The following is a 12,628-nucleotide window of genomic DNA, read 5'->3' on the forward strand; positions in this document are numbered from 1 at the left end:
GTGTCCTACCCATATTGCTACCGCAGTATTTGTCAGCAACCTCTGATCTGACTCCATTTAGCATCCATCTTTCGCCTGCAAATTAATGTAACACAAACAATTAGTACAGTTTTTTTTTTTTGGTATGCATGTAGACGACGCCAAAGCAAGGCAGTCATTCCCGGAGTCCAGCAAAGATACACAATCCGGACAAAAAGTACAGTTCACCCCTAACCTGAACACAACGCGAATTTCATCATTAATTCACATTATTTTCTACCGTTGAAAGTTAAATAGGTAAAGCAAGAGCGAGGAAACTACACGTACTATACACAGGTAATGGCTTCTGTTAATGCAATTCGAACATATCATCTACGTATTTTTTTTTTTTTTTTTTTTTCAAATGTAATTTCAAAATATGATGTACATACTGTCTTGTACATACAATATATCATAATATAAATGCACTGTTGTCAGTAATATCGCAACTCGTCAGACTACTGCGCGCTGGGAATCTATTTTGATCGCGTGACTACCGCGCGTAAACTCCGAAGAACAAAACGTGAGCAAGTTGGAACTAAATGCACCGCTCTAAAAACAATGTAAAACTTACTTTTAATCGTATGTGGTGACGACCCCTTCCTCGTGGAAGCATAATCAAACAAGGTTTCAGACATCGCATGATCGGTAGTGTTTTTCATGGACCTTTGCTGCTCCTGTCTCCGAGACAGTCGTCGACGAGTGCTATTATTACTGGGTGATGTTGGGGGACACGGAGAGATATTCATCTTATAATTCTGGAAATGAACACGAAATTAATTTAGTACATGTATATGATTAATGCATGACGTAATCATGGTGAGTAAAAAGACATACAACTTGAAGGTTTACGAGAATCTATAACGAATGGTAGATTGTGACTGTGTCATGTTCATGTGTCGAACGAATGTGTCTTCCTGGACATGGAAACGAACTTGAACCAACAACATTTCAGCCCGGTATTTGAGACGTACGATTGGAAAAATCGTGTAAACATACAACAAAGGTAGTAATAATATCATGATACACTTACCGGGTTGGGAATTGAAATTCTACCAGTGAACGATGTAAATCAGAAAAGATAACTTGCGAGACAAGATGAGACGGTGGTTGTACGTGTTGTAGCAACGGCGCAATGTGTGATGATTGTTGCGTTCGCATACAGATCGAACATGCGTTACGTCATCAGTGCGCTTCCATTCGATTGTTGAAAACACCGCGATAAAATGCGATATTTCTTAAATTGGTTTGCAAGGAAAACGCGTGTTGATTTACCGACATTGAAAGAGAACTTGTTAAAACTAATTAAACAAAGAAGATGTAAAAGTTATGGGTCAGAAGCGCCACTGTGCGGTGGCATGGTTTGACATAGCGCCCTCTAGCGACGATATATAGATAACCATTGTTGTTTGCATAGAGTGCGAAGATACTGCCCAAGAATATTTATTTTGCGAGGTCACTGTCACGTTCAACGAATCGAAACAATGATATGCCCCGAGTCAGTGTTGATCTAATACAATTAATTAGAGGTTATGTGTCACAATATTGTCAACTGATTATTGCTTTTTTCAGTATCCTCGGAGGATACAGATATTTGGACACATTGCAGTGTATATTTTATGAGAAATAAATAAATAATAATGCAAGGAGTTGTGGAGATTATTGTATTTTCAGTTTTCGCATTAAAACTATTGGCATCAAAGAAACAGTTTAATAGTTGCAATAACATCTTCATAAAGCTATCCATATGGCATCAAGAGATCACTTTTTAACCAAATACAAATAGAGTTATAGCGCTCGCAGTGTTTGTTTATTTCGTTCAGTTGAAAACGCTGACGACAGATATCATCGTAGAGGACAGCAACGTCGTTCGGAAACATTTAAGCAGTCAGATCACATCGTTTACTTGAACCAAACCACAAAGTATGTTGCGGCTACAAAGCAAGTTAGCTGGGTTCCATGAAGTCACCAACGACGTACGAACACGCGATGGTTCCAGGCCAAAAAAATGCCGTCGTTTTCACTGGAAATATCCGAGTCACATTGGTACGTCGTTTGGACTTCATTTCATCATCGCGACATTGTCTTCGAAAGAGAGTCAGGTTCTTTTTGATACTGTCTTTTCTTATTTTAACGTTGCTGCTGGTAATTGGTGTCCGATCGCCTAATGTAAGTTAATTCACCTCCTGACCGCCAATCCGCGGAACTATCTTTAAGTCGGTGTCTTCCTCTCGATGTGAAGCCAACCAACTATAAAATAAAACTAACACCATATCTAGACGAAGAGGACTTGGAACGCCTTTTCACGTTTGACGGGGAGGTGTATATATTAGTGACCTGTCATCAAATGACAGATACTGTAACACTGCATGCCACCAGTCTTAGTGTTGACATTGACTCCATTCAAGTCACGGACATGAACGGTGATGTAAACATGGGAGTGGTTGCCTCAAACATTGTACCCAAGTTTGACTTTTTCGTGATAAACTTGAAGCATTCGCTACAAGTTGGTCGCCAGTATGTAATGTACATGAAATATTCCGGGAATATGACAACCGACAACATGTGGTTGGGTTTTATTGCAAGTTTGAGTGGAACCAGGTAAGTCCGTTAGATTATGCATTTTATCAGTCGCTTAGTACCAGTAAAATGTTCTACCTGTAACAGTTCTGAACCATAATGAAGTGTTTTTTTTCGTGATCGTGGATGCATTGTTCTGCTTTATCCTTTTAATTTTTTTGTTGAAACGTACCTTGGATAGACTATAGTTGCTATTTCATGACAATATCTAATTTTTTAAAAATTTTATAATGATCCACAGCATTTCACTTTTTCTCTATATTATATTTTTAAGCAGTCTTAAACAAAAACACATCTTCAATTCTGAACAGAACTATTTTGTGATTGGTAATTATGGGTGAAATTGGGACTGAGGGTGTGATTTGGGTGTAAATTCTAACAACTTTAAAGTTGCCTTACACTGAGCAAGTATCTCTCTGCATAAATAATTAAAGCGAGAGGGTCGTCACCTGTGTACGCACAGGAATTGAGTCCCAAGCTATGATAACAACACACGTTAAAAACGCAAAGACTCATGGGTAGACGTTTGTTTGTAAACAATGACACACTATGGTCATCTGACGCGTGCGTAGGTGACGACTTCCCAGCTTTAATGCTACAGTTGACGCAAGATTTCTAAAACGTTTCTTTCCAATAGCTATAAATTACTCATTATTATCATAGATTCATTTGCAATTGAGTTTTCAGCATTCTAGGGTGTCATCAAGTCGCATATCTGTTTAATGATCAAAGATGAATCATATTACAAAATTAATATTCAATATGAAATATTTTCCATTAAGATTAGTCTAAGATGAACACCAGACTTTTAGTTGTTTTCTGTATAACCATAAGGCCCCTAACTTTTGAATTCATAGAACAATTATTTCACAAACGTTGTGTGAGAATGAACTTAGAACATTGCATCTATGTATTTCCTACACTGTAGGTTAGTTGTGTTTAGAATGAGCTCAAAGCAAAATTAAAATCAGCAATGCATGATGGGAGTCATTGTATAATAAGTTATTGAATAAATGATGCAATATGTTTTGATCAGTATACAGTATACTCTTCAATGTCATAACTCCCAAATTTAATATTTGCCCAAATTTACTCAAAATTGAAAGGGCTTTCAACTACATTTTGCCGACAATACAATTTCCAGATCAATAATTGCTCAACAAAAAGAAAGTTATATGTGGAAATGCTTTTGCAATAATAGAACGTTTTAAACAGTTTGTTTACCAGTACCTATGTATGTCAACTTGCTTTGGTTGTATATTGTGTTTTTTGTTTTCAAACTGTTATTTCAACTGAAGGCATGTTGTATGTTTTCTTGTATGTACCTGTCTGTAGATATATTGCTTCTACACACCTGGAACCCACTTATGCTAGGGCTGTATTTCCATGCTTCGATGAGCCTTCCCTGAAAGCTACCTTTGACATTACAGTGAAGCACAGACTGGGAAGATTTGCACTGTCCAATATGCCGAATATCAGGAATTACATACAAGGGGAATGGAATACTGCGTACTTCAATACAACAGCCGCTATGTCAACCTATCTGGTGGCGGTAGTTGTGTCTGATTTTAAATGTAAAGAAGCTGTCTCTCTTACAGGTGTGTATAGGAAATGAATGATGATGAATTTTGAATCATTATGCAGATTTTGTTATTTATGCTGGAATTAGATGTGCGTCATGCAAGTGCACCAGAATGATACACAGACATGCATGCTCTTGTTTGCAGTGATATTGCATTCACTCAATTTCAGACTAGCCATGTAACTCTGTTGGTCATGACTGCATATGACGTTTAATAAAGTATTTTTGTAATGTTTGTGAAATGCATTTTATTGGTCTGAATCGAAATAACGTGATATGCAGTTTTGAAAAAATATAGATTTCAAATGTGATAGTTTTTGTTGTTCAAGTTACAGTAACATGCATAGTGATTACTGGTACTAATAAATAGTATGGTCCATGCAGTGAAAATATTTTGTCAAGTCATCAAATACACGATTAGATTTTACTGTAGAATCAATTTTACTGAAGACTGCACATTCCATATACAACATATATTCTATACGACCCCTTACATTCATTAGACCTTGATTCAATATAATTCCCGATTTCTGAATTACTGGCAATGGCATTTGTGCTTTTAACGGTGTGTATGTTGCGTGACCTGAGGTCAAAATCCCCTCAAATAAAAGTGCCATTAACTAACTAACATAATTTTGGGGGGGTATTTTGGGAGTTAAAAAACTATGTCATGGTCACATTTACATTTACATTTCTCATCTGTCTTGTATAGCTGCCCTCGTTTGTACCCACCCACACTCACTCAGCTACCTTTTAAAAACTGTTTGAAATATGCTGCAGACTTCTTCCATGGTTGCATCTCTATTGTTCCTTTGACTTTTTATATTGCTGTCCTATCCTCACCTGTTGCTACAGGCATTCGGAAATTATAAATAAACATGAAATATTGTCTCTATTATGTATATTGGCTGAGTGTAATTTACAAGGAACCGACCATGAATGTTGTTATTAACTGAAATACTATGAGTTACAATTAATGAATGATTATAGAATAGAATATTTTATATTTTATTTGATTCGAAATAATGTAAGAAATTACATAACTTATGGCCAAAAACCAACATAGTAATGCACAAATACAACAATAATAAAATTAAAATTAAAAAGATGTTTAACAATTAGCATAAATTTCTAAGATTTTATGTATATACCGGTAGACTCCTAGACTGCCGGCAATGAAACTATCTTTTGAACTCATCAGTTTCTTAAACATGATCTGCTTAGGCAAACTTTGAAATTCTTTGTGCATTGAGATTGCTCTCATAAATTTGCACCTAGCAGATTCAATCTCTGGGTTCCTGCAATCGAAGAAAGCATGCATCTCATTGCCAACAGCTAGATCATCACATGGCATGCATAACCTTACCTCTGGTGGTACTTGTAAATACCTTAATTTCTCTATTGGTAGTTTATGTGCAGAGATTCTGAATTTAGTGATGGCAATGTGTTTGACATTATTTACATATTCCAAATATGGTTCCAAAGAGTATTCAGATTTGAAATTGTTAAATGTACGTAGCTTGTTATTTTCTTTTTTATGTAAGGTAGGAGACCACAAATCTTTTATAAATTTTTGCTTTAATCTATTTTCAAAACTGTCAACATCATGGCCAATCTCATTGGTTTTAGTACGGTATATATGACAACAACAAACAAAAACGTGAAATAAATGCAAAAATCACTTTGCTACATTGCTCATGAGTGGAATGGTAATCATTGACCGTCTTTTCAGAACTTTTCCGTCAAACATATCAAATGAATAAAGACGTTTCATATCTTGAAACACATTTATTTGTATATCCATCCTAACCAAATCCTTAGTGGGGGTTAAAGGTACTGATCAACAACTAATATAAAGTTGTGGTTCAAATGCAAAAAACTTTCATAAAATTCCAAACCTTCACACTTATAGTCAAGTTTGAAATTCTAATCTACATACGAACGACCAAACTGTAGATGCTTAATTAACTAATTAAACTAGGGGTGTTACTAATAAGCTTATGGGAAAAAAATGTTGAATATTGAACATAATTCTTCTTTTTGTGGTATTGAATAATCTTAATACACACCAAAAAAATTATTTGTTTAAATTTTCTCTGGGAAAGTGCAAATGTAATACAATTTATGTCGTTAGCTGTTTATAACTATGTGACTTTGTGATGTCATAATTAATTAGTTCCGTGTTTGGACCACCAAAGATGACTTAAATGATACTCGGTTTGTCTTGGAGATTGGAATGCAGTTTTTATCACATTTTGAAAATCTGCGGGACATAACGTATCCTTTGCCAAAGCTAGGTAAGTTATGTCGTTCGTCTGTGATTTTATTCACCTGTTTGCATTTTTTTATAAAATTACAGAAAATAAGGTTATTTTTATTCAATCTTGCAAAATGTCAATCTGATTATTATAAGATCCTAGTTTAGGTTTTTTTTCCATTTATTTTTTTAATATGAATACTGGTACATTTTAATTTATCATTAATTATTTGAATTTTTGGTCGGTATTCACCAAAATAATGCAAAATAAGATATGCTTGATAAATACAACAACACAATTACAAAATAAAAATATAGTAATAATAAAACAAAAGATATGAAATATAATGACAATAGATCAGACTGGTATAGTTCTCTTTTATATACCATATTTACTCTATTAGTAGTGCATGTAAAATATGTATATATATAATGATCCAGTATTCAATACATGCAACCATTGGTTGCATTGCAAATAAGATAATGTTTTAATTATATTTTTTAAGGATGACAGAACCCCACACCCTCCCTGTGGCTTTTGTTGCGTATGAAAGTTATTTTCACGAGTGATGTGGTGTATCCTGTGGCCGTACTTTCACGAGCAAAGCGAAAGGGTGTGGGGGTTCTGTTATTATTACAAATGTACCATATTTGATTATTTCATATTAAAGAAAGAACGTGCAACAAACCGGGATGGCATTTAGGTCGGGAACCCTATTGCCCATTAATATGTTCCAAGATAGTGTTACACTCTTAGCAATGCGTGTCAGTGTAGAGCGTGTGTCACTCACTGTGTGTGTGAAAATAAAATAATCAGACGTACAATCTGAGTCACTGTTACCAGTTACCGGTTAAAACGTTGCTCATTTGGCGTTGGTAATCTATATTTTAAACCAAGTAACGCCGCAACGTCGCCAGCAGAAACCTCCTGGTACCTCGATGTTGATGGTTGCGGCTCCATAGTAATCGCTGATTTTACTGCGGGTGGATCTTTCGAGAGCCCTTCAAGGCTTATAAAACTCAGTTTTGAGGTGGTCAACATGCATTAAGTTCTCCCAATCGTAGTATTCCATGTGATGTACACCTAACATGCCAAAAATGTTGCTGAACGATTTGAACCGAACAAAAATAAAATACAAAATAAAAATAGTTCGGAAATACCATGTTCATTTGCATATCGACTGTGAAAATACCGAAAACATTATTGCATGGGTGATATGCAAATTAGTTTTAGTCTAAATAAGTCACTGCCTAAAAGTACCATTACTGTTGTTCAAATTTCATTTCAATCAGCAAGTATATTCATGTACCCCAAGGGGAAAATATCGTATTTCTAAATATTGTTTATTTCTGCTATATTTCAAAAAACGGTACCCCTGAAGGGACTACTTTGTTTGTTCTCTGACCACATTTGCATATGGGGTGTGGAAATACCGATTTTGATTTCAGGGACGAATCAAAATAAACTGCAGTACATATGTAATAATATGCTTTTATTTTCATTTTCTATATTTATTTTTCATATCTGTTATTTCATTCAAGACATGGTAGTAGTTGACATAGATGGCAGTGGTGCAATGGAAAACTGGGGTCGTATGATGTTATATAATACATTTAATGATCCCCTGTCAAGTGACTGTCGCAATGACTGTGGTTCATGAATTAACACACATGGTAGGTTAAAGGCACATATGCTGCAACTTTTGATCTAAAAAAGTGTGAAGTTAAATCTTTTTTTGTTTGAATATATTTTTTTAAAGTTATTAAATGTCCCTGTTGTCTTGATCAAGCTTTTTGTGCAATTTACAAGTGTTATCATTTTGTCAAAAAGGATATCATACGATGGATATAATATACAAAAAATGTATTTTTTTTTTAATTATCTACTGTAATTTGTAATATAATTTCCCATTACTGTACGACAGTTCGACACAATCCCTTGTATCACGGCACAGAAATTCAAGCAAACTAATATTATGATTTACATAAATATGAATAATTAATGTATTCATATATTTTAATATTGCAGTGGTTTGGTAATATAGTAACCCTTGATTGGTGGAATGACACGTGGTTGAAGGAAGGTTTTGCAGATTTCTTTCAGTTTTGGGGAGTAGACCATTTACAACCAGGCTGGCATGTAGTAAGCATATAAGAACTTAATTTTTCCTTCCATAATCACCGTGACAACCTTCATAATTTGGTGTTGTAAAGTTCTCCTTCTGGCCAACTAAATCATAATAAATATTAAACTCTTTCAGTGCCAAATTCAGCTGCTGCTCTGGCAATACAACACTTCCTCTTTCTTGCCATCTTGATACTGTGAAGGTATATAATACATGAAGAACTTATGATTAATAAATAAAATGACACAGATAGTAGTCATTAGAAGCATAGACAGGCAGGGTTTTTACTGTATACATAACCACAGGACTTGACAAATTGTGAATTTGAAAAACATTTTACAGAAGCAATTGACATTTTACAGTAAAAACTGATGGTGGACTGAGCTCTGCTGGTATATTGTCAGTGGAATACTGTAACAAGACTGGTTCACTGTAATAGAAAAGGGATTTTATCAGGGCAAGTGCAATGTCGCACTATCAGCACCGGTTTAATATTTTCTCAGTGACACGCCGTAAAAACATACTAAATGCACCCCATGATGCAAGACACTGGGATACTACTAGCATTGTATCGAGGTTAACCTTGAACACACATTCCATAACACACGCGTATGTAATCACAAATACACATCATGCATTGTATTCTATCAAAACAATTATTATACTGTAATTTTCATAGCGAAATTTAAGACATCGAATTACACTGCCATATCGTCCAATGGTCGTTTTATGCCTAAATGCGCATGCGTGATAAATTCAAATTAGTACGATTTAATCTATCATTAAACAAATAATTTATGCGATAAACCATCATAACATACATGAACACATCAAGTAATATACATTCCTTATTATGAAACTACAATTTAATAAATTTGATCAGAAAAAAATAACACAAAATGTTTACTATGCAAATTGTGTCACTCACCATGTATAGTAACTGGACAGAGATTACCTACACTAGAAAAGCCTGATTTTGGGTGGTTTTGGGGCCAAAAAGTAATTTTATATGATTCAAACCAAATAAAAAAAATGCCCTGGAGATATTCACACAAGCTATTATAATGCCAAGTTTCAGAAAAATAGACTGAAGGGTTTTTGAGATATCTTTGTCTACAGCACACAACCTACGGCCTACGGCTTACAGATTGTGATAGCATTAGTTCGTTGGGCCGTTGGTCCAAAGGACTAAAAACCCTACGAAATTACATGCATCGTATATTCAGACATATAGACTTGTGTAAAAGATTCTATTAAAAGGTTAGCATATCTAATCACAGTGCGAGGCTGGTCTATTGTTTGGCTTTTACGTACTTCTAAAGAAACAAGTACCGCAATACCATTTAACTTCAGTATCATTTTGGCTATTGTATAGAAAATATATTATTCTTTCTGTCGTGAGAATGGAAAATCGTTTTTGAAAAAAATGGATGTATTAGACTTTGTGTTGGGCTTTAAATATGGCAGTTAACATTGAATTCAAATTTGTACACTATTAAGCACACTCCTGTGCAATGCATTATGGGAAAGAATTCATATCATATATACAATGTAATTGAAAACTAATTATCACACTGGAAATTGCAAAATCAAATGTCAATTTTTTGAAATGTTTAAACAATATTATTGAAGAATGATATATAACTTTTTCCTCCTATATCACCTTGCAAAATTTAGGGAAGAAATAATGATTTTACCGTGGAAACCATTGCAAAAATGTATATTTTTATAATTTTTCATTTGCAGACTCTTCTTTCTCAAAAAAGTTATCCGTTGACCCCATTTTTTTTTATAATTATCAATATTCTAATGACATAAATGTAAATTAATGATATCATGACAAAGAAGACATGTAATCATTTCAGCTCCAATCTTCTTTATGACATGATTACCGGTACAAAATGTGTTTTCTATAATCACCAGGTTGAACAAAGATGTCAGTGAAACAATATTATGTTCAGGATTAATACACAGCAGTGAAAGAGACTGGGTTGCTGCCCTCGCAATGCTACTGAAAAATAATAATAACAGGTTGTCTGTGAACTCCAGAAAATCTTTAGCTTGCAGTAGATTACCTGTGGTTTTACAAAGATACATGGAGCAGTCCACACATGCCGGAGACTTTGCCGATATTATTGGTGATGTGCGAGATTCATCACTGATGGGATTTCAGATAGCTTTGAATTACACCCTGGAAAACTTTGATACTTTCAGCAAAATGTGAGTGTATTTCACAGATATACTGAAATAGACAAATTATACTCAGTTTTAGAAATATAGTAGAAAATAAAATGAAATATAAATGTGATCTCAAGATATGTTCAGTCTAGTTAATTTCTGCACTTTGAATAAAAGATAATTTTTTTTTACTCTATTTGAAACATGTTAGAAACGCACATAAACGTTTACTAGATCATTAAAATATTACTTGGTTGATCATAGACACACCTCTGTTTGCATACAGGTGCATGTGCTACAAATAAAGCAAATACGGTATTTAATTATCAGTGATTGGCTTCTAATATGTAAGTTTGTTTACAGTGATAAAGCCAGTATATATGATTTACTGTGGAAGTTTGTTAATCACATGAACTCAGACAAAGATCTAGACAATGTAAGTATTATATCATCGTAGAAGTAGAGGCAATTGATTGGATGCATAGTGAAACACTTGTGGTATACATTGATGCAGGATGTTTTACAGTGACATCATTGTTGCATTGCACTGTGGGATATGTGTGTATAAGAGTAATCACGAATTTAAGGGATGCACACCCCCTAAATGCCACTATTCACTTCATATATTTGCACTATGACAACATACAATATTAATACTTATCATGCAAATACTTTCGCCCCAAATGTATTACCTCCTACCAGTTTTGTACACAGTCAGATGGCATCAGTGTCGCTAGGTGTATATGATAAAGGGAAGTTGTGCAACCAAATTTGCCGAGTTCGCAGTTTTTCCCCGATAAAAAAATAACTAAGGCAAAAACTCATTTCACATTTCTACTAATTTTTGTGTTTTTTCGATGTTTTTCGAAAAACCTGCGATTAGGCTGCGAAAGTAAAACATTCCGGAGAGGGTGAAACGAAAGAGCCAAACTTAACGCGTAAAAATAGAACGCGTATTTTGACCTCTACGTGGCCAGCCAATGGCTGGACACGGATACGTTTGCGATCGTTGCCAAAGAGCCCCGTGTCCATCGCCTGGCGATGCTCTTCCGTTTCACCCCCTCCGGAATGTTCTACTTTTGCAGCCTAATCGCAGGTTTTTCGAAAAACGTCGAAAAAACACAAGAATTTGTAGAAATGTGAAATGAGTTTTTGCCTTAGTTATTTTTTTATCGGGGAAAAACTGCGAACTCGGCAAATTTGGTTGCACAACTTTCCTCTATCATATACACCCAGCGACACCGATGCCAGCTGACTGTGGTTTTGTAATAGCAGTGTTCAAAACGGATGGAAATAATAAACGATGTAACAGAAGAATACGTCCTAGTAATAAACTAAGTGACTTCCAAAGACTGAATGTTTTTTGCAAACTTCGTATATGGGCCCATTTAGTTATAACTGACGTTAGCTTCACGTTTACGTCACACTATGGAAACAACCAAAAACATGTTGCTTGTTTTTGAGCGGAGTGAATAGCCAACCAGCCTACCGGCTTGTCTCAAGTACAAGTAATTTTGAATTAATTTTTAATGTGTCTTCAATACTCTCAGCACACGGGAGTTCTTTCTAAGCTTTCTTTGATTAAAATATGCATTTAGAGCATCTATGTGTCCTAATGGCATAGTTGTATTATTGAAATTACTGTAGAAATCTTCTCAGGTTTTTTTAATAGATTTTACATATGATACCAAATACCGGAAACCTATTTTTTGGCTCAACGGACTATAGGTCCGCTGAGCCTATGGGATGGGTTTGTCCTGCGTCTGTCGTCCGTCTGTCTGTGCACGACTTCTTCGCAAAAAAATGTCAATTTTTGGTGTGTGGATGCCTTGATGAGTGTAGATGGTAATTTGTTCATGAGAAGTCGATCCGCCAAAAATTATGCAA

At 34.9% G+C, this 12,628-nt stretch overlaps 1 protein-coding gene across 1 annotated transcript; it reads left to right on the top strand.

Annotated features, from left to right (window-relative positions):
- Nucleotides 1-2,452: 2,452 nt before the first annotated feature.
- On the top strand, nucleotides 2,453-8,098 carry LOC146747496 (aminopeptidase Q-like). The gene is made up of 3 exons (XM_085497304.1): nucleotides 2,453-2,619; nucleotides 3,934-4,196; nucleotides 7,980-8,098. Exons 1-3 carry the CDS (start codon nucleotides 2,453-2,455, stop codon nucleotides 8,096-8,098), a joined length of 549 nt encoding a protein of 182 aa, XP_085353430.1.
- Nucleotides 8,099-12,628: the final 4,530 nt, after the last annotated feature.

The sequence above is a fragment of the Saccoglossus kowalevskii genome, chromosome 3, assembly GCF_978046115.1.
Source record: "Saccoglossus kowalevskii chromosome 3, keSacKowa6.1, whole genome shotgun sequence".
Lineage (NCBI taxonomy): Eukaryota > Metazoa > Hemichordata > Enteropneusta > Harrimaniidae > Saccoglossus > Saccoglossus kowalevskii.